At 29.1% G+C, this 24,810-nt stretch overlaps 1 protein-coding gene across 2 annotated transcripts in view; it reads left to right on the top strand.

Moving 5' to 3' along the window:
* Positions 1 to 24,810, top strand: part of LOC136978952 (cytoplasmic dynein 1 light intermediate chain 2-like) — a 47,874-nt gene that overhangs the window by 2,648 nt on the left and 20,416 nt on the right. For both annotated transcript variants that reach the window (XM_067274799.1, XM_067274798.1), the window contains exons 2-6: positions 2,888 to 2,961; positions 14,709 to 14,825; positions 16,270 to 16,500; positions 20,136 to 20,302; positions 23,616 to 23,709. In XM_067274799.1, the coding sequence (XP_067130900.1) occupies positions 2,888 to 2,961; positions 14,709 to 14,825; positions 16,270 to 16,500; positions 20,136 to 20,302; positions 23,616 to 23,709 (683 nt within the window). The remainder of the gene's footprint in view (positions 1 to 2,887; positions 2,962 to 14,708; positions 14,826 to 16,269; positions 16,501 to 20,135; positions 20,303 to 23,615; positions 23,710 to 24,810) is intronic.

Genomic DNA, 24,810 nt, shown 5'->3' with positions numbered 1-24,810 from the left:
TATATGCATTTTAATTACGTTTGATTGAGTAATAACTTATTTATTAACATTTTGTGTGATATTCAAATGTCAACTAATATAATTATTTATCAAGAAGTTTGATTTTGTTTTTTTCTGGGATAACAGTGAAAAATGTTAATTTTATATTGCCTCTTATTTTAATTTGTTTTTAAATTTTGAACTTAAAAAATAAATTTTTTTCAGTTTTCTGATTTTGATCTTTTCATGCATTATGGATATACAAAATTTTTTTCTGAAAATGAATGAATAATAATGTTGAAATTGTTTGGGATTTGCAAGTAGTGTACATTGCATTATTCTATAAAAAGAAAAAAAACTTTTTATGGTTAATAGTTTTTGCCTAACTTTTTTTTGGATAGGTTGTAATTTTAATTACTTAATGTGATTTTTATTCATTTTTAATTTAGCTTATATTTTACTACTAGCATGTAAGCTAAATTTTTTTGTTTTGATTCATAAATAAAAGTTGGATAGTTCTTATCAATAACAGTATTAATAAAACAATATTAACTGCATTTTTTTTATTTTGCTTAATTTAAAAACAAATTTTTTTATTTTTACAAAATATACACAGAGATAAAAATGCATCTTGATATAAAATTTATTTTTCTCTGTTTTTATAGAAAATATTTCCATTTTTTCCTTTAGAATTTCAATATTATTTTCATGTATTCATTTTTTCTATATCAAGATTGTATTTTTGTTTCTTTTTGGTACTGTTTTGTAAATCAAAATGTTGTCATCAAATTGCTACATTGAGTATTTTTTCCCATTTATACATCTTTACAGAATAGTTTTATTAATTAACATTATTAATTATTAAATAGAGTTTTGGCAAATGATTTTTGTAACGATCATGACTAACTTCTGACTGTTTGCAATTGTTTTTTATTTTTGTTATGCTATATGAATGCATCTTTATTTACATTTGTTGTATATTATTGTGAATTGAGACTAATTTAATGGAATAATTTACATGACAGAAAATAAGAAAATTACTTGAGGAATTTTAAGATGTAATTTTTAAAGTGATATAGCAAAAATTAAATAACTTCACAAACACCAAGAACCAGCAAACTGATAATGTCCATTTTATATGGAAGAAAATATTTGTGAGGATATTTATTTGTATATAAAGCCAATATACTAGCAATAACTCTCAAAAATGTATGAAGTTATTGTTAATAATCATAAAAGTGATAAGAATGAATAAGAAGTTGATATAACATGTCTATAACGGAACCTGTATATAGTGAAAACCATCATTAATGCAAAATTTCTTCAGTTCCATGAATTTTTTCGCAAAAATTAATGTAAATTAACCTGTATATTGCAGAACCTATCTAATGAAGAAATGGAGAGGAAAATCATGCTGTCTAATGGAAAAATTGGTATCTTTATTTGATTTAACACAAACTTAACAAGAAGTTTACAAGTCTAGCATGTATAAATCATAAAAAATGTCAAAATACTGTATATACATATGCAATTCAGAATAGCAAAATACGACTACTGCATTACAGTAATTTTATTGGGATTTGAATGGAAAGTTTTTGTGTATTTTTATTAACAGCTGTTTTTACTTAACATAAATATGTGATCTAATTATAAGTTGTAAAATTTAACACATTATTCCTGATGTGAGATTGTATTATTTCTTTGAAGTTTATTTTAAACTTTTTTACATCACGTTTTGTTTGAATAAAATCAAGTCGAAATTGTCTGAAGATAAAATGCATTATGCTTTTTAAGTTTCGTAAAGGATATCATGCTATACAAACAGTATAAAATACTCATACTGTGTATGGGGAAGATGATTCTAAACTCCAAATGTATCAAATGTAGTTTTGAAAGTTTTATTTGAGAAATTTTGAACTAAAGGATACAAAATGTATGGGCCCCAAAAGCTGTTAAAGAGAAATTGTAGGAAGAAATTGTTAAGAGATTGTTGAATAACAACTCATGAATTTTCAACAAATCTTAGTGTGTTAGATATACATACTGTTGAAACAGCCACTTGAAATGATTGTAAAACATGCTGTCTAATAATTGTATTATTACTTCAAGACATAAAATTAGTTGGTACTCAGTGACTGCCAACTGAATGCATCCCTGACCAATGCACTGTCAATCGAATGCATTATGGACCAATGCTTTCGATACAGCACTTGGAAAAATCATTATAAAAAGTTTTAATTCATATAAATTTGAGCTTTTGTAATTCTGAGTAACATTTTGAAAAAAATTCATTTGTTTCCAAGCAATTTTATTCTTATAAGCATAAAATTAAGCTGTAAAACTGAATTAGCTCTATGGGAAATCTCCATAAACTTTGACTTATTGACCCAGAAGTTTTGCCAGCACTTCACTGATAACAAGAAAGGCTTAAAATTTGAGCTTTCTAGATCTGGTAGCTTTTTTCTCTACAAGTGTCTGCAATGCCAGATGAAGAAAAAGAAGAAAATGCAGTTTTTTTGGCAATTTTTGCACTTTTCAATTGTTTATATTTAAGCAACTACTTTATGGAAAATCTTCAAATTTTGCACAATACCTAAGAAAACAATTTTCTTTTGAACAACACAAGATATTCAAAATTACTTCAGGTGTTTGACAAGTGGAGAAATTGACCCCTGAAAATCAGCAACTCTGATTCCTGTGTACAGGGTGAAGTGCCAAAATCTGGAAAAATTACACATTGAGAATCACTGGTCTAAATAATGCTTACTGTAAAAATTCAAATATTTAAATTTTTTTTATTTATTATAACAAATTTTAAAATAAACTATTGATATATTGAATTATTGATATTTTTGATAAGATTAAAAATTTTTAATATCTTTTTAACTTATTGTATCTGATATTTCAGGTCTACTATATTAAGTCAAGTTCAAGCAAGTTCTCCTAATAAATTACCATCTAATAAATTATTATTAGTATTAGGTAAGATTTTGACACTATTTTATTTTAGTGAATAGATAATATAAATTTAAGATTTTATGTCGAATAAATTTTTCATTTTTCTTTAATTTTAGGAGATGTTTCAATTGAATTCTTATTTTAGAAAATTCTAAATTAAGTTTTTATTTTGTTTACTTGTAAGAATCTGATTTTTATGTGAAATGATATATATTTAGAATTTAAAATGTTATTAAGTCTAAATTACGTTTGTTTTCCCATTTGATAAACAGTAATTTTAATAAACAAAAATAAACTTACAAACAGAAGATTAATTGATTTTAAAAATTTCCAATGAAATTTCTTTTACCCAAAAATCTTATTTTTAGTTTATTTCAATGAGATCTGAAATTGACTTAACTGTTAAATAGACAATTCAGCCAAGTTTTGAAAAATTAAATATTTTTATTTCTTACTTAGAATAGAAGCTACAAGATTCTTCCAAATACTTCAAAATGGCTGATTAAACTTGGTGAAAATCTAAGTTAAATCAGGTTTAGAAATATTTATTTTTCTCAATAAAATTATTTTATCATGTTTTAAATGTTTAAAGAATTTTTATTTTATTTATTTAAAAATTAAAGATTGATGAATACTGTCTGTAAATACCCAAATATTAGGTTGATAAAAAAATAAATTTTTATTATATTTTATTTAGTAAATTTATAAGTGATTTTAAAACATTTGAAGTTCAAACAAATTTTAATTCTTTTATACCAGTGGTGTGTATCCTGTATATCTTCCACAGCATACAGACAGTACCACTTCAGTACTGTATCTCTGGTTTAATTTATGACAAGAAAAGAAGCAGATTAGACACTGAATATTTTCAAATTTTTGTTTTCCATACTAATATATAAAGTGAGAATGTTTGTTTGTTTGTGAGAGGCAATCTCAAAATCTACTGAACGTATTTTTATTATTCTTTTAGAAAGCTGTTACCTTCCATATGAACATAGGCTATATACTATTTTCATATTAGAAAAGGAAAATGCATGAGAACATGCTTTTACAACAGCATTTCTCTCACATCATCATACCATTGTTTGTTTGCTCTGTTTACGGTTGATCCTCTTCACCACCTGGTGGACTTCTTTAAACTTACTATCTTATCTAATCAGTTTTGATTTTGATTCATGCAGTTCAGGAAGTTGTATATAAGCTTTGTTTATATTGTCTTGGATGTTCATTTCTTATACAGTATTATTATTCTTATGTTATTAGATACTTATAACTATAAGGAGTGAATTTACTTCCTTTGGACAAAGCTAAACTTTTGTACATATGCATATAGTATTTTTATGTTTTCATTGCTTTAGTATTAGTCCTATCATACCATTATTTAAAAATAAGAATTAGTCTTATTTTATGAGATAGCTACCTACATAAATTGTTCTTTTGGTTACTTTTGAATTGTATGCATGCATGTGTGAGTGAGTCTTATCAGTGATAAAATGCCTAAAAGAAAGTTACAATTGTCATGAAATATAACTATGTAAGGGCAAAACAAATTACAGGTGTAAATAAATGTATATAAAGAAAGAATGTTTGTTTCTTACTTCAAGGCAATCTCAAAATATATGAAATTGATTTTTTTAATTATTTCACCATGGAAAGCTTATTACTTTCTGATGTACTTAACCCTCCTTAAAAAATCAAACCCCTTACTTCTTCCTGCTGATTTCATCTCCCCTACAAACTACCCTTTGACTAATCTAGACCAAATTCCTTATAGTTATTCTCTGGTACCCTATAGGAAACACTTGCATCCATTATTCTTTCTCTCTGATTTCATCTCCCTATCCCAAACCTTCCAAATCTTTTGAGCAATATGGACAAATTTTGCACAGTTATTCTCTACAATCTTCCAAACAATATACACTACATTAAAACTTGGACCCTCACTCCTTTCCCTGATTTCGTCCTCCACAAACTCTTTGACTGATATGGAACAAATTTTACAAAAAATTACTCTCTGCCATCCTGTGGGAAACATACTCTATAACGAAGACTACTTGACCTGTGAAGTTTTATTTCTTAAAATTTAGTAAATTATGTTTCTTTTCAGTTTTTTACTTTATAAATCTACATATATAAATGAGGATGTTTGTAGACCATCAAAATATGCCTTCAGTTGCTGAGAAAATTTATTAAAGCTAAACAAACTCTTTCAGCCTATTCAATAGGTCATCTTCAGGTTAAACAAGAAGATTGGAACATTGGTGTTCCAAATTAGAATACATAAATTTAAATACAAAAAAATAATGAAAAATATATGTAAATATAAAAGAAAACAAAATCAGATATAATAATAAATATCAAGTAACAATATCTTAAATAAACAGTAATTGAAAAATATTAAGATATAATTATAAAAATGGAATATGAAAAAATGTAAAATGTAAAATAATGCATAATTTAGGAGTTCTTAGAAAACTTTTTAACTATGTACAATGGAACCTCTATATTTGTCATAAATTTGTTCCTAAGAATCTAATGAATATGGAAAATGACGAATATAGAAACAATTTTTCTCATAATAAATAACTGATATTCAATTAATTCATTCCCATCCTAAAAAAAAAAAATTCTAAAAGAATAAAAATTTTGTTGCTTGTAAAACTTTATCTTTATTGTACTAAATAAATACAGTATAGTGGTAGAAGGGGAAGAAGAGTAAGGTTATTATTGTTTAGAAGACATAAAACATTAGGTAATTCCAATTATGATCTTGGCATATTAAATTCTTTGGCTAAGTTGGAAACACTAGAGAGATTGCGGCCGAAGTTTTCATCTCTAAAATGTGAACATTGAGGCCATCATCTTGTAAGCCTAGAAGTTTCGACAATGGCATTTGGAATGTCATTGGAATAATGCTTGACGACCTTACATCCCTGACTTGGAGATCCTAATGGGCTTTCTCAGAACCAGAAAAGAGTATTATAGATGGTTGGCAACCATTAAAATTAGAAAAGCTAAGGAATCCCTGGAAGTTAAAGACCTAAGAGAAAAGTTAAGATGAACTTCTGGATTGATACGATACAACAACATTGTATTGGTCAGAGCTGACAAGGCCAAACTCGTGGTTATGATAAAGTGTGAAATATATGATAAGCACCTAAGTGAATACCCCACCATAACACAATGCTCAGAGGTTGAAGTTAACTGGGTGGATAAGATGCATTCCAGGATTAAATGTTTTGCCAATACAAAGCTCGCCAACAGGCTAGGTGTGAAGAACATCATCGTGGAGACTCCTGATGTCCCTAAACTATTCGCATTTGCCAAGATGCATAAGCAATGGCAACAACTTCGTCCTGTAGTGGACAAGGCTAGAGCGCCCACTCGTAAATTAGAGGTGCATACACAACATGCATGCCACACACCTGGAAGGTTACCAATTCACACTATCCAGCCCAGTAGAGATTTTGGAACAACTTAAGGAGATTGCCTCCCCCATGTACACTACAGTGTTGGACTTTAGGTTGTTATACCCATCGATAGAGCTTCCACTATGTTTTTGTGAGATAAGGGACTTATTGTTTACAAAAACAGATGATAGATCAATGCACCAAAATTTATTAGAATTGGCTCACTTGGCATGTTATAGTTTGGCATTCCAGTTTAAAGGGATTATGTACGCACAGAGTAGGGGTGTCCCTGTGGGCAGTCCGTTATCCGGAGACCTATGCGAAATGGTGGTCAGAAGGTTGGAAAGCAGAACCCTACCTAACTTCCTCTCAATATTCTCCTATATAGGAGATACGTAGATGATGATATCATCTTTTGGAGGATGAAACCTGATATTAAATGCTTTATAGACACAATGAACGACATCTCTATGGACTATTTGTTGAGATTGAACAACACAGCCCAGACAGAGTCCACTTCTTGGATGTGGACATCATAATTGATGGATTGAACATACACACTGCTGTGTATCGAAAACCAAATGCTGTCTCAACATATATTCCAATAAGATCCTGTGATCCCTTTTCTTATAAAATAGCAGCCTTCAGAGCATTGGTCAGGAGAGCAGTCACACACTCTTCCACTACGCATGCATTAACACAAGAAATAAGAAATATAGAAAGGATAGCCATTGAGCATAGATACAACAATCTTATACATAGGTTATGTGAAAGCTACAAACATATGTAAGAAGTAGCGTCTAGCACAGGCATGGCCAACATATGGCCCGTGGGCCGGATCCGGCCTGCTTAATGAATTTATACAGCTCAGGATTAATTCTTCAATATTAGCTACTTAACTTCCAATAATTGGTTGAATGGATTCACGATACTTCTTTATTTTTTAAAAAAATTTCATTGTAGAGATTTACAACTTTTGTACTTGTCTGTGTGATAGCGCCAGAATAAAAAAAAATGATAAATTTAAAATATTAATATTTATCATAATATATGTTAGACAGTAATTCAAGATATACAGGTGATATTCAATTTAACTTAGTAATTTGTGTGCTTTGCTAGAAATATAATACTAATATATTTAAACATTTATTTACTTAAATGAATCGTTTTTTGTATTTAACATTTTTTAATTTTAATATTTCGTTTGGCCTGCGAAAAATTTTTCTTTCCAATTCGGCCTGGGGGAGCAAAAACTGTTGGCCATGCCTGGTCTAGTAGGATGGAAATACCGAAAAATGAAAAGGAAAATGATAGGAAGATGATCCACTTATAACCTGCATTTAAAATCAATATATAATGCAATTGCAAAGAAGCATGAGATCAATATAGCGTATAGGCAATGTTCGTCCATTTACAGCTAAGGAATAGAAAAGACCATACCAATCCAGACAGATTACCAGGATCTACAGAGTCCCGGTAAGAGATGGCAGATGCGATAGAGAAATGGTATATGTTGGCTCCACCACACGTTCATTAGCGGTAAGATTAAAGGAACATAAGTCAGACATACTACACAATAAATGCATAATGCCCTTTCGATTTATGCGACGTACCTGGACATCACAGCTGACTTTAATGAAGCACGCATCATCCTCACCACCCTGCATCATGATCACCTCAAAGTGTTGGAGGCAATGGAAATATTTAAGGCAGGTTGCAAGTCCACATGCATTAATTTTAAAGAAGAAATGTTGCTTTCCATGGCATGGCAAGTCCTAATTGACGATAGCATTTGATTTTATATTTGTTTTATAATGGTTTAAATTGAATCTAGGTGTATTTTGAATCTCATACTAATATCCGATATTTGAATATCTTGGAATAGGTGCGTGTTTTGAATCAGAAATCAAATGCCTTCTAAATTGAAATTTGAAAATTGAATGAACAGCTTGCAATGGATTTACGTAAAAGCCTGAAGAAGAGCCCAGAAGGGGCATTGAAAATGTTTGCAATAGTATAACATTTTTGCTCCGGTTATTTGGTTTAAGTAAAGTTGGTTTCTCCAGTAACCAAGTGGATAAAACCACCAAACATCAATAGTTGGTTGTGGGTTCTCACATGGCCAATGGACTGGCCATGTGGAGTGTTTTGGGGTTTCTTCACATTAGAAACACTTAAATTTGGGCCAGCTTTACGTAAAAGTCTTTCCAGGATGCATCCTCCTTAGCAGATCACTTATGTCTTGCATTGCCATTACCAAATAAACCAAACTAATTCTAATGAGCAATTATTTATTGTGACATTGTCACAATAAATAACTGCTCATTCTTCAATCTTTTAGGGGTTGTATTGTCCCCATATATCATACTTTTCCTGTTAACAATGATCATGTTGGTCATTTATCTAACTCCATTCAGGGAAAAAATTCGAATTGAAATAACATTACTTTGGTTCCAAACCAGAAGTTCATATATAGTTAATCTGGACCTCCTACCCTAAGCATTTCACATCTGTTCTCAACTTTCATCTAGCTAACGCCTTTCTTGAGATTAAGGAAGGACAGACAGGCAGACAAATGAGATGACAGTCAGACAAATGAGATGACAGTCAGAATTTATAGGTCTACAATTTTTTCAAATTGCAGCTTAATAATTTTTCTATAAATACAATATTTACAAGAACATACTTTCCATGGTAATTTATACAATCTATTGCCAAAATTTAAACACTTTATTATCATATAAAAGGAATTATTCTAGCATTTTACAAGATTTATTTATACATACAAGTTTTTTATGAAGTCTTTTGGACATTAAGGTTAGCAACTTTGATCAAATGTGGGGCCATCACAACCTGTCTAATACGAATCACTTTTCAAATACAGTGGGTGATCGGTTAATGGACATAATCCATTCCAAGACTTTGTTTGTTAACCAATTATCGATTTACCATAGGTTTTTATGGGAATTTGATTAATTCATTCTGGAGACCTCAAAAAATAAAAAATATATACTTTCTTCCTATGTTTATTTATATGTAATAATAAAAACACATATATACACAGTCTTGCATTTTTATTAGTCATGTTTTTTCTGTTTGTGGGCTTAAAGAATCTGTCCAATGTCGATTGTTTTTCTCTCTACTTCAGGATTTTTCAGAAGTAATTAATAGCAGATATTGGCATTAATCCTCTTTTCCAGAAGAAAACATATCTCGCCAAGTTTGTTGGCATTCTTCTGTTGTCAGATCAGTTTCAGGTTCTATTATGAGCTCTTCAATGTTCTTTACTTCTCAGATGTGATTTTTGTTACTCCTTTAGCTGCTTGAGTCTTTGTGATTATACTGTAACTTTCTTACATAGGATTGAACTGTGCCTACTGTTCAAGCCAGCAACATCAGACATCTTCTGCCCGCTACCTTTGCTATTATACTCTCACCTTTTGAAAATAAAAACTGACACAAAACTTAATGAGTGCCCGCCCGACAGTCTCGCAAATACTTTAAAAGAATTGTTTCTGTCAGAAAAATAAAAAACTTGAATTACAAGGGAGAATTTTAAAGTTTGGAGGAATACTATCCGATCAGTATATACCGGGTTGAGCATTGATGTCAAAGTTTCCTGTGCTCCGAAAAGTTTTGAATTGTTGCCCGAAGACAAGGGAAGACCAATCAGTATTCATTATTTTATGTCAGTTCTTGTGTTTGTTCTGTGAAGTGTTCATTATCTGAACATGTGTTCATTGTCCGAGCATAAAAATCTTTTGTGAAAGTGTTTGTTATTCGATTTGTTTGTTAACCGAACTGTTCATTAACTGATCACCCACTGTATAATAGACCAGTATTAATTATTTGTTGAGAATTCTCTCTTCCAGGAGGAGGTCAATGACTACTTTTGGTTGAATTACTTCAACCCATTTTCTCAACAGTCTCTTCTTCCTATCAGACTAGTGGTATGGTGGCATTTGAATAGGAAAATTATATAATACAAGATTACTAGCCTGCACAAAATATGTTTTAAGTGGTTTTTAAGGGTACCAAGTTTAAATATTTGGTTCGTTTTTGGGGAAATTTGATATGTTGGCAGATTACCATTTGATATTCAGCTGTGAATGGTACAGTTTCTTAGAACTAACATTAGAAAATATTATGATATCTGAAAAATTTAAGATATATTTTTAATGGCTGTCTACTTGGCCAATGAAATTGTGCCATTTCATACTGTTCAAGTATTGTGATAAACATGACAATGATAGACTACAAAACCAAACTATTTATGTGGTTTTCATTTTAATGTTTGTTATATTGTAGTATTTGATTTATGAAGTATATAACTACAAAGGTTATCTTACATAAGGGTTTATCACACCAAGTGATCAATCTAATACATTTAAAAAATTCTTTCTTCCTCTACTGTACACAATTTAAAGAATTTTTAAAATGTGTTAGTGTGGAAGTTCGTGGTGAGGTGTAATAGGTTCCGCGAACAGACTGACACACAAATTAGCCAAAACCAGTCAGTTTTAACAAAAGGTATGATTTTATTCTTGCCAGAAAGAAAAGAAACAGGTTCTTAATGGATCCCAACTTTACAAAACTAATCCTTTGTACGGGCATTCTGTCTATAAGTACAAAAAAAAGGAACACATGCGAAATGGAACCCGACAGTCAGACACGTGTGGGTCTTAAAACTAAAACTTATTCTACTGAAAACTAGAGGAAAAGAACAAGGGTGAAGATATATAGGAATAGTGAAATACCCAGGATTTCCCTTTCTTTGTGTAGATCCTTGGGTGGAATATACCACTCTTGAGTCCTTCTCAGTCTTGTAAATTTCCCGTCTTCTCGGTGAATCTCTCGTTCCTAGTTGTCCTCTCTTTGGCTCTCTACGTTAGCCTAGAAGACTTCTCTCTAGTCCGATTTTTGGCTCTCAGTATCCTTTCCTTTACTCCTGCTACTAACCCATGCACTTCGTTTGAGAGCAATTCTTTCTTTCTTTCTTTGTTTTTTTTTTTTTTCCTTTCTTTTTACATTTTCTTTCTCTGCCGTCCAGTCACAAAGTGAGTCTCTTTCTCCCTCAAGAATCCCGGGGTCTTACTCTTCTATTGTTCTCATTGTTTATTTCTTCGAAACAGTAATCCCACCCAAAGGGTACAAGGAGTGGAAGGGAAAATTCTAGAAGATAGATAAGACAAAGGAAACGAAGGAATTGCTAAAACTAACTTATATTACATATAAAAATATATACAAATATGTGAACAATAGGGCCAACGGCCACATTAGAATGGATACTCAATGTGATAAACTCTTATGTAAGATAACCTTTGTAGTTATATAAATCAAGTACTATAATGTAATATAATAGAAGGATTAGAAGTATGAAATAATCTAATAATCGTAATCTTTGCTGCCGTTATTTTTTGCCCAAGTAATGCCTGGATCATCTGCTAGTTTTTTTATATACAAATTATTTTGAATATATGTTCTTTCCAAGCATTCTGTGAATATTAATATTTAAATATTTGTAATGTTTTAATTGTTTTTTTTTTTTTTAATCATTCCATTTTTCTGTTTTTTCATAACTTGTGATGAGTGCCTGAGAAAGATCTTTCAATAAGACTGAAAATATTAGTGTCATTAAAAAGTTTGTTATTGCTGGATTTGTTGATTGAGAAATAGATAAGCAGTGATTTGTACAAAGTTATAAGTAGTTTGTTTCTTGATTTTTTATTATGGTGATATATTTTCATGTACCCAAGACAAAACTGATGATAATACAAAACTACAGTACAAAAGAATAATACAGCCAATCTTTTCAAATATTTTGTTAGTTTGTACTGTATTCAAATATTACAAGAGTCAATATGGAATCTGCAAATATTTGAATTAATGCCAAATATTGGAAAGCTTTTGCAGAGATAAGGATATGCTTTGCATGTGAATGAAAGTTGTTGGTTGTATGATATGTAAATTTAGAAATTTTTTTATTACATTGTATATATTTATAAAGTACAGTAATACCTCAGTTTTTGTTGACTTTAGTTATCATTGGTTTTGGTTTTTGTTGATATTTTTTGTTAAAAATTTGTCTCGGTTTTCATCAATTTCCTTGGATTTTGTCACTGTGCTCAAGTGACCTCGCTGCTAATTTTGAGAAAACAAAGGGCGACCCATGCATTTTCCAGCACAGTGTGGCATTATTTCTTGTTGTGTGAACATTACCCCGCAACAGCCCACCATTGGCCAATGGTTCCGTTCCCTGAACACTGGGAGTTTGGTCGTGGGTTTGCGCTTTGCCAGGGTGGGCAGGCCAAGTGAAGTTTTCCAGGTTTTCCCCACGTCTGTAACGCCTTGATAGGGGCCAGTTACCCTTAAATGGATTTCTCAGAAGGCATTATTCCCCTCAATACACCATCATAAATGCATACAACTGCTATTACATGACAATTATGTCACACTTTACCACGGCGATATAGGCTAGAAGCTTATGTCCAACTAGCTTCTACAAGACAAGACATTACCCTGCGTGTCTAGCCAAACAATTCCATTGTTTTCATCTTAATGCTAATTATCTTATCTTTAATCTTAATGCTTTTATCTTTATGCTAATTAGTCTTTTATGTTAATTTCTTATTGCTTTTAGTATTTAACATCTATATTAATTCTCTATAAAATGTGTTTTTGGTATGTATTTTGGAGTGTCTAGAATGAATTAATTGGATTTACATTGATTCATATGGAAATAATTGCCTCTGTTTTCATTGGTTTTGGATTTTGCTGATTGTTTTCAGACAGATTATGGATGAAAACTGAGGTATCACAGTATTTGTAATATGGACGAGAGGTTAGGGTTTTTTGTTACCTTAATTTCCTTTTGGTTTTAACAAATTTTTAGGTTCTTTTGTATTTATACAGTCATTATATAAAAACAACAAAAAAATTTTTTTACTGTTGTATAGTCTTGACCTGAAACAACAATTAACATTTATTTCATAAAGCCAGAGAAGTGTCAGGAAATTCACCTATGTTCAGAGCACAGTCTCTTCAGTTAATATTTTATTTGAAGAGTATTAACTATTTGTCTTGCACTTTAAGACTAGTAAGAAGGGGCTCAGGAATGTATTTCATGGATTTTGATGAGCTTTTCCAAGGTTATCCTGTAAAGTCCTATGATCCACTTTTGTTTGATAAAATCACAGTTTTATTGCGAACAACAATAGATAATTTTCACATCAAGAAAATCAGCTGATAATTTTAACAAAAATTTTCATTTTATTTTAATTGAAACTTCAAATCTCTCAAATGTTTGATAGTTGCAAGCAATAGTTATAATTGCAGGAGGTAACACTCCCAAATTCCATACTTGTGTTTGCACTTGATGAAAGTTTGTTTGTTTTTTTAATTTTGTTTTTTATTTCTCCCTATAAATTATGATGATTTTTGAGATAATATTATATTTTAGTATTTTTAATAATATATTTTCAGTAATTTTTTGTTTATTATATAAAAAAAAATTATGTGCATTTAATTAGAATTTTTTTTGTTATATCTCCTTGTGTTTGTTATAAAACAGTCAATAATGTTAATATTGGGTTACTTTATTGTGGTCTTTCATCAGTTTTCATGATTTAATGAATATTTAACTTGTTTGCTTACACATTTCAGATATTCTCTTAACTGGCTAATTGATAGGAGGGTTAAAAATTAAAAAAAACTTGTTTTTTGATACAGAGAATGTGTCATATATTAATTTCTATAAAGTCCATTTAAAAAAAAGAAAGAAAGAAAAAAGGACTTTCATCCATTCTACATGCTAAAGCCCTGAAATTGTCTTTTCTAATCTTATTCATTCATACTATTTCATGAATGTAAATTATAAAATCTACATTATGCTTCACTTAGATCATTCTAAGTTTAAAATCAAAATTATTGGATTATTATGCAGGTTTGTTAATGCAGAATCCTAACAACAACAACATTCATCTTTGCATTGAAATAGTGCTCTTTGGTAAAATATATGAAGCAAATATTTTACGAATCATAGCTAAAATCAGAATAGCCAGAATCTACGAGCTGATATAATTTAACCTTTTTTTTTTTACATTTTTGAGGAAAATTAGTACCTTTACAGTACTAACCATGTTTCTGGGAATATCTACAGTAAAGATAATAGTTGTAGTTGCTTTTTCTATCTCTTATTATTGTTACCACCTGTGATGAATGGCATTGTTGCATTATCATCATATGAGAAACATATTAGTGAATTAATTATGAATCCAGTTTTGCTGAATATTTTTCATTATTTTATTATTCCATTAAAAATTTAATCTTAATTTAAATAATTTTTTTAATTTATTATTTTAGGTGATAATGAATCTGGAAAGACTTCACTGATTGCTAAATTGCAAGGCAACGATGATCCTAAAAAAGGATCTGGGTTAGAATATCATTATATCTATATCAGAGATGAATACAGAGATGGTATGTCTAAGTTTTATTTTATATCTACAAATAGATCTGTATTAAATAATGTTTTCTCCTGTAAATATATAAGATATAGAAAAATGTTGATATTTCAAGTCCGTATTTAATGAAATAAGATCTCATTCTAATACTAATGATACTGTAATACTAGATGTATTGTAGTTATAAGTTATCATCTTCATTACTCGGAATAAGCATTTTGCAGATACGTTCAAAATTTAGCAGATTCTGCATTTAACTGTTCTTTGGATAGAATATTTAATTTAGTGAATGGTTGTGCTAAGTGTCGTATTTTAGTGCATATAACTCGCAGATTATCTATGTATAAAAGAGCATTTTAAATGGGAGTTATACACTGACTTTAAACTGCAATTATGATTGATTAGAATTAATTTACATAATTGTTTTATTTATCAAAATTTTTGAGGAAAAAATTATTCATTTGTTTTTGCAACTTCTTATATTAATTTTAAAAAATAAAAAGATATTTTTGAGACTTCCTTAGCCTTAGCAAATTTTAACTTTTCATTGGGCATTTTATTCAAGACAAAATAAAGACTAAATTATTATTTTTCAAAATCTATACAGTTTATCTAAGGTATTGAGGATCTCCAATGGAAATAATAGTAAATTTCTATTAATGTAATTCTTTTAATTAATGTTCCATTACTGGTTTTAGTAGACTTTAAAGAATTAAAAGCTAGTGGCTTTCTTTCTTCAGTAAAACATCACACAAGGAACAGTTGATTTACGTATATTTTATTAAAGGAAATGCATTTCCTTTAATAAAATAAAATTGTCTTCTGAGTAATTCTTGAACTTGGATGAACATTAGATTCAAAGGACATAGCATTTCAGTTTATTTGTTCAAAAAACTCTTTTAAGTGGTTATAAAAGTGAAAGTTTTCTTCGTCATCTTTGACAGTAAGACATTATGGAAAAACAAAGCTATCATCAATTTTAAGATTTGTAGATAAAAAGACTAATGAGATTGAGCATATTAATAAGTGTTGTCTTTAATTATGAAAAAGTAAATTGTTTAATATTAATTATGTTGTAGTTTATACTGTGTTTTTATTAATAGTTATATAATGTATTTATATATATATATATAAATTATTTAGAATAAAAAATTAAAAGATAGATTTTCATAAAATCACCAGTGGCATAGCTACAAATTTGTCACCTGCAGAACACACCCAAAGTGTCTGTACCCAAAACATTTTTCCACTAGTTATGCCAGTGCTCTTCATGGATATAACGAGGAAATCTTGTTGGTTCCCTAATGCTCATTATAACAGAGTTCAATTGTATTTTATATACTTCAAATGTAATTGAGTTGAAAAATTATTGTCTGTAGATTTTATGATTTAAAAATACTATATATATAATGTATAAAAAATTGTTATTGCTGTTATATAAATTTTTAAAAAATTTTCAGATCATACACGTTTGGGAGTATGGGTTGTGGATGGAGATCCATGGCACAGAAATCTTTTAAAATTTGTTTTAAATGATGAAACACTTCCTCATACAACTGTTCTCCTCACTGCTTCTATGACACAACCATGGAATATTTTGGAATCATTACAGAATTGGGCACTTATCTTGGATGAACATATTGATAGATTAAGATTACCTCAAGAAATTTTAGAACAACACAGACAAAGAAGTAAGTAATCTTAAATTGAATTTAAAGTTGAAAATTTATTTATTTGGCTTTATGTTGTCTATGATTAGAATTTGATTTATATTGTTTTTTTAAATTGAATACATTGTTATCAAGTGTTTTGTATTTTAAGAGAAGAATATGTACAAATTATTGAAGAATTGCATATTTTGTAAATGATATATAAAAAAATTTAACCACATAAAAGTGCTGATTCACTTAGAGGTTATTTTCATTGGGCTGCAATCTGAAGACATAAATTCCCACTGTTGCTGTCTGACTGTTTGTCCTTCTTTAATCTCGAGAACAATGTTAGATAGATGAAAGTCAAGACCAGATATGGAATGCTTAGGGGCAGAAGGCTTTGATTAACTATATACTATAACTATATTTCAGGTTGGACAGGAAGTCACGTTATTTCAATTCAAAAATTTTCTTTTGAACAGAGTTGGATAGGTGACTGCATGACTTTTGTGTTATGTACAGGAGCAAGACACCATAAATTTGACATGGAAAACATATTTTAAATTGAATAAATTAAGAATATGATTAAAAATTGTAGCCTGGCATTGTGATGATGTCACAATAAGTAATTGTTTGTTCAATGTATAAAATGCTTTTTGAGCCAGATCAGCCCATCACCAGACTTGTTTTAGAACTGAAAAATTTTAAGATGAAATTTTGAATCAGTTAGTTAGCATTTAGTTAAAAATTGCTGGATTTTAGGTTTTTAGTGGTTTTAATTCAAGTATACCCAGTTTTAAGTGTTTTTTTTTTTTTTTGTTTGTTTGTTTACTCTTTCCATCCTGTGTGTACTAAGAGGGCCTCTTTTTAGCAAGCCCATAATAGATTTGGCCAGGCCCACAATGGGGTGGTTGGCTGGTGAGGGATGGGGCCTGACATATCCAGACGGACCACCCCTGAAAAATTCCTGGGGATACTTCAACCTGTTTGGATTTGTTCCTGGGTCCCCCAGAGCAGTAGGCTGTTACCTTGACTGTTCAGAGGCTGTCACTTTTGAAAGGTAACTTTGAATCAATATTTCAATTGTGTAAAAGTTTAGATTTATTGTTTGTTTTACAGAATTTGGAAAGGTGTCTGATGGTTATCAATCTGGCTCAAAAACTGCTACATGTTGAACAAAAAGTAGTAAGTTGCCCAAATAAAGAAGTATAAAACCAGACAAATATTTCAATCTGCTACTTGGAGCCCAATCAGCTGTATTTTATGAGATAAGAGAAAAAGGGTAGTCAGTAGGTAAGATGACACCAGAAAATGTGTTACTGTAAAAGCAGACATGTTGACCAAATTAGAGTTGTTTGTGCTCTGTTGTTTTCTTATAGTATGGAGTCATATAAACTTTGATCTAAATGTACAAGTTAACATATGCATGTCATAGTTTGGACAGAATTTTCACTTTGAATTTCAAAGTAACTGTATTTCAAGCTAACCAAATTCCTCAACATGTAGATCTCCATATCAGAACAAATAGTACAGTTACAAACTAACGAGGTTTTGTACCACCTGAGTTCAAATGAGTGAGGATTTCCTATACCAACACACTCCATAACTGTCAGTACACTAATTGCTAAAATAATATATGCTAAGGATATGCAAACTAGTAATATATAGCTTATTCTCATTTTTTCAATGATGAAGTTTAGTTTGAATGTTCTTTGTCACAAATATCAGCTTAATTAGACTTGCATAATGACTGAGACAATAATAAATACATTCCAATAAATTTACATTTCCAAAGTCTGAAGCTGAATATTAGTCCTAATACACAGTCTGCAAGGTCCTAATATTACACAGTCTGTAAAATATTAGGACCTTGCAGATTGGTTTAATTATGCAGATTGGTCCTAATATTTTACAGACTGTGCAGCTCGAGGCTGCAGGTTGTTCATGATTGGTTTAAATTCTTCTCAGTTTGAATAGTTAGTGCTAAATATTTCTGAATTACAAATCTAGACTATTCTGTTGTATGATTATACAAACTCAAACAATCTGTGACAAAATTTTTATGGGATTTGTTAATTTTCAATTACATAAAACAACTTTACATGAATTTCTTCAAAGGCTCAGTAAACGTTTCAGTTGGATTAGCCTTAAATATTAATGAATGTGATCTGTTATTATTCTCTGTCCATCTTTATCAGTTTTCTTGATAATAAAACTGATAAAGATGGTTTATTATGACTTGTGAGAAAAGTTTTCTTTTCAGTCATTTTTGGTTCTTAATGTCATTGTTCTTTAGATACACTCTTTTTTTTTAATACATTGAAGTTCCTTTTTCCAAATTCTAACTTAAATTTTCTAATACTTTTTCTACATTTTCTAAATATTGATTTAACAAATCATTTCATATCTGATATAATCTATTTTAAAAACACCTTAAATTGAAAAATTTTGATGATACTATGGATCTGAAACTGTGTATAGTAAAACTTCTCTAACCCAAATGTCTGTAACTCAAATATTTTTTAACTTGAAGAAAATGGGATACTTGATAGGTCTCAATGGAATCTCTTCAGCTTGAATTTCCTTAACTCGAATTTTGTCCAAGTCAAAGGTTTTTATGGTCACTAACACCGATTTTTGTTACTACCAACTTCCCTGACTTGAATTTTAATATTTATTCTATCCAAAGTGATCCTAGTTATCAGATTTCCATAAAATTTTCAGACAGTTATGTTTACTACGCAACACCCATTTGCAGATAGTGTTCCAGTCCAAAGCAAGAGGACCTCTCACTTTATCTCAATAAGATGTACCTGCAAAACTGTTCAATTCCATTAGTTACATTGAACATTTTGTATAAATAACATCACTGGACCCAATATACTATAAAGCTAGACTCCAACCAATGCCGAATTCTATCAGGCTAGATATGGCTAATTACTAAATAAATTATGCAACCAATTTGGCATTAGAGGAGACGCATGTTCTAACCTAACCTATTCTAATAAATTACCATAATTATTGCCAATCAAATTATTAGAATAGGTTACGTTAGGTTAGAACATGCATCCCCACTGTTTCAGAGACGAGCCGCCATGTTCACTACCATAGGTAACATTAATCATTAAAAATTATAATTATTAAAGTTATTAAGAGATGGCACCTAATGACTCTCTCTAGTGCCAAATTGGTTGCATAATTTATTTAGTAATTAGCCATATCTAGCCCAATAGAATTTGGCATTGATTAGAGTCTAGTTGAACATTTTGCTGAAAGGCACGACATGGGCTGTTTAAAACAAAAAACTATCAAAGATTCTTTATATATTACAAGAGTGGTAAAAATACAAATCTATTTAGGATCAGCATTTGTTGCTGTTATTGTCTAAACTTGAAGTTTTTCCTGCACTTTAGAGCTTTGAGTTAGAGAAGTTTTACTGTATAATTTAATATCAAATCATAATACTTTACAAGAAATTTTTTAAAATATTTTTTGTCCATATTAGAACTTGTATGATGTACTGTATAATTTGAACATAATAACTTAATTCAAATTTAACAAAGAAAAAAAAATAGTTTTGAAATTTTATATTAACAATTTATAAGTCAATAAATGTATTATTAAGTTACTGAAATTTAGGAAAATTATGTAATAATTGTACACTATTTTAACAGTCTTAAAGAGATTTCAAGATTATATTGAACCTGGTGATGAAATAGAAGGTGTTACTTCTCCTCTTAAACGAACATTTAATTTTGGTGAAGAAGATTCTTTATTAACTCTTGGAGAAAATACATTAATTCAGAATCTTGGAATTGATATTGCTGTCATCATTACAAAGGTATTTATATTATTGTTACATTACAAATTAGTTTACATAATCTAATTAAGTTTACTTTTAAGTCTACTTTTTCTGGTTTTATAATCTAAAATTATAGCTTCTGCTAAGTGGAAAGAAAGATATAAGTATTGGATACTTTTTAAAACAATTCTTTTGTTAGACCAAAATCGGATTAGCTTTGTCATTGATGAGTTTTGAAGACAAATTTTAAAGTTAGTGAAATTGAATCTTTTAGCTAGTGTTCAAGAAAAATTGTCACAAAGATTAACTTCCATAATGAATGATTTATTATATAAATTTCTAAGATGGAAAAAAAAGATCAAATTATATTCTATATTATGAATTTGATTTTTGAAATAGGTAGAACACTATCTTTTTTATTCTTTTTATTCAAATTTCACACATTTAGATTTATATATTAATTGATGAATATTCATTATATTAAGAAATTTGCTTTTGTCTTTGAAATTATAGAAGCAATATAAAACTATTGTCTTAATATCAAACAGTAAATTTCAGTATAATGTATGTTCTTGCATCACCTAATGTATTAGTCTATTCAGTTCAAAATAAACTATAAAATCATAAATAATTCAATTTATTTTTGCAAAAATTAAACAAAAACAATGAACTGTTTTTATTTCAAACAAAATAGATCAGGTTTTATTCACAAATAATTCTATCGTGGTCATAACATGTCATCTGTTTTAGTGGTTAAATCTGAATCTGCCATTACAATAAATTTATCAAACTATTTTAAATGTAGGCTTAATTTATTTATTTTTCAAAAAAAAAGAAAAATACTATGTCCAGTTAGTCTAAAAAGTAGGTTTAAATTCATTCAATAAATATTGTATTAAGCATACTTGATGAAAATTGATTTAAGTCCCAAAAATAGAATTTCTTTTTAAGTAATATAAAATCTTATTTATCAAAAACTGAGTTTGTTTTTAGGAAATTAAGCAAAAAGTTAACCATATTTTCATATTAAGCTAAAAGTAAAATGTCTGTGTATCCATCTTTCATTTCAGTCTCTCCTCATAAGAAGTTATTCACTTCAATGAGTTTACTGTTTGTTTATTGTCTTGAAATTTCTAAGGAAACCTCTCATCTAGAGAAATGTGTGTAAAAATGTGATTAGCATATGACAGGTCATTAAGAGGGCAAGTGTTAATTTTTGGTTATTTTGCATGAATTATCCTACTCAAGTTGCAATAAATGCTGCATTTGGGCAGTTTGTGAAAGATTGTTTTTTGACAAGAGGATTCTCTGTACTTAGGAAAATTTAAGAAAGGGTACACAGATGTCAAAACTTTGAAAAACAGTGATCTAGAATATTGTAATTATCCAGTAAGATTTCCTCTGTTATCAACGGACATATTTATATTAATTCTATCACTCCTCATTATTTTAGTATAAAATTTTGTCTCATTACAGTATCATCATTACATTTATAAGATAACACTAGGTGCTTATGTTAGCCATAATGTATTGGGTGACCATAATTAAAGTAGAGGTGTTTCAAGCTTGATTGTACAAAATTTGTTCAGCCAAACTCAACCCAAATTGGTGTACATACTATTTGGATCATGGGATTTTGATTTCTGTAATAAAGTTTTCACTTCTGGTTTTTGCCACCGGGGGAAATTGGTGCTGTAAGTAGAGTAAATAAGACACAGTAAAAAAAACAATAGATAACATTTGACAATAGTTTTTATTCTGACTCAGCCACAAGTATGATTCAGTATTGTGGGCCAGCTTGACCGACAATTTGTATTCTGCATATCTATATAAATATTAAAAACAAAATGTTCCATCAGTGCCACACACAAATAACATAAGTTTAAAAATTAATTTGATTTACAATTTGAAAATTTCAAAATAACTTTTAAATGGTTTTTAGAAACATTGTTTTAGGGTTTGATTGATTTGATTTTAATTAATTTGATTTTATTTTTACTTTTGCTTTTGGTATAAAAGCCATAATTTTTGTTCATTTAATTTTGCCTGCATTTTTTGAATCCTTAATTGAAATTTTTAAAATTAATTGCAACTCTTTTTCTTTTGTGACATAACTATAGAAAATGTTTTAGTGTTGTTTCACACAAAAGATAATCAAATTTAAATTTATTATAAGTTTTTAGTAATTTCATTAATTTTTGTTTCATAAATTTGCCTGCTTTTTAAAATATTTAATTATAAACGAGTTAATATTGATTGAACTATTGGGTAATCTAGTTTCAAATTGAGGCCAGCAGTCAACAAAATATATTAAAATGTAAATAAAATTATATTTTAATTGAAAAATATTATATAAAATTATTTTTAATATTTAGTATGTTACTTATAATGATAAAAAGACTTTCTCATTATAATTATGAAAGTTTTTGTTGTGATTCACAGATGATGCTATAATATGTTAAATTTTCAAATGCAATTCACATGTTTCTGAGTAAAAATACTTATTCACACCAAATTTAATGCCGTTTTGAGTTTTAAAATCTGATTTTTTAAGGTGAGTCAGTCTAAACATTTATGGCTCAAGTGAATGAATTCAAACATTGGTTAACTTGTGATGGTGATATTTGTTCAACTCATTGCATTATTTGCCAAACTTCATTTAGTATTAAATATGATGGAGTTAAATCATTTATAAACATGCCTGTTGTAAAAAGTGTGAAAAAAAGTTCATCTTCTCATTTACTTTTCCCTCCCCTGGTCATTGTGTTGGCCAACAAAGCACTTTCCAAAGATTGCAGCCTTACAAGACATGTTGGGCTAGTTCATTGAGTAAAAGGGAATTAGCTGTAATTTCTTTGGCTGTAATTGAAATTATATTTCTCTTCTCAAATTTAGTGATACATACTACTACCTAGAAAGTTTTAGTGATACATCTTTTATAAATCAAAATCAGAAAGGGACTAAACAATTTGAATTAATTGCAAGCTTCAACTGTCTACAAATTTTAGTAGATGCATGTTATAAGAAAATGCTTTATATGAAAGTTTTTTTTTGTAGAATCAAAAATAAAAACTTGTAGAATTTTATTTGAAATTTCAGTTTCCTTCATCCTCCCTTATAAAAGGTAAGAAGCAACATAATTTTATCATATGAAGATCTTTGAAACCATGAAAAAATAAAAAAAAGACTGTTTGCATCAGATAAGCTGTTTTAGAGTGATTAGTTCATAACACAACATGGAATACCTTGTATATTAATGTGTTTAATTTTTAGCTATAGAACTTATAATGAAATGTTATTTATTAAATTATTTAAGATTGTTTATATATTGTAAATTTTATTCTTTTACCAGACAGATTATATGTCAGTTCTTGAAAAAGATTATGATTACAAAGAAGAACATTATGATTTCATTCAACAAGCTATAAGAAAATTTTGTCTTCAATGTATCCTTTATATTAATAAGGAAAGTTGCTTTTATATTATGCCAATTGGCAAGTATAAACAAAGAGAGAAAAAATGGGTGGTATACAGTTAGATGTGCAAAAAGTTAAATAAAATTTTATAAAAATATTGATATAATTATTTTTAAATATTTATTTTTAGTATTTTTTCCCCAATAAAATAATAACATTATAAATGTTTTTAATTTTTATTTAAAGATTAATTTTAAAAAGTTTATTTTGAGTAATATATTAGATTTAAAAATTTACTTTATGGACTTACTTAATACAGGATGTTCCATTTGAAATAACCCAATTTGATTTGGCTATAAAAAATTAGCAGTTAAAGATATAATTTCACCAAAGATTTTATATGAGAGAAAATTCACCAAATTGTATTGAAAAAATCACATCTGTATGTGTGCTCCAGCAGTCAGTGACAACTTCAAGGCAGTAAGCAATTTCCTGCTGTATACACTGCTGTGACAATGACTGCAATTATGTACCATTGTCACTGTGAAACAGTGGTGCATAATTAAAGATCCTGAAGGAAAAGATCTATGACTGAAATTGCAAAATTATGTCTCTCAAGTAATCCCACAAAGAGATTTAAGGTGGCGGTCAGATCTTCACAGCCATGATATCAGGCATATCAGACCATAACCTGCACTTTCTCTATGGCGAAACCATAACTGGACAATAATACTCACAATTCGACTTCTGCGTCATCTTTCAGTGTGAAAAAATCTCTATAAAACTTGAGTTTTTCACCAGATACCACTTGTTCCTTTTATATATCTTAAACCATTCATTTTTTATGGCAAATTAAAACTGGGTACTTTCAGGTGGAACACCCTGTATAATTTAAGTTTTCAATAATGTAATGTCCTTAATTTTTAAAAACATTAAAGCAGAAAAAATTTTTTATTATTTTATATTGATCTCTTTGTTATGATGATTTACAGTATATTTTTAGAATTATTACAGCAAGAATAGAAATCCTACAATAATATCATTTTTCAACATACATATCTTGCTTTTATATATAAGTTTTAATATAGTTGAAAACATTGCTTTCATTGCACTTAGTTTGTCATTGCATAA

This window comes from Centruroides vittatus, unplaced genomic scaffold (genome assembly GCF_030686945.1).
Source record: "Centruroides vittatus isolate TY-2023 unplaced genomic scaffold, ASM3068694v2 contig_564, whole genome shotgun sequence".
Taxonomy (NCBI): Eukaryota; Metazoa; Arthropoda; class Arachnida; order Scorpiones; family Buthidae; genus Centruroides; species Centruroides vittatus.
The sequence above is the reverse complement of the archived record's forward strand: the minus strand, read 5'-3'. Positions and strand labels throughout refer to the sequence as shown.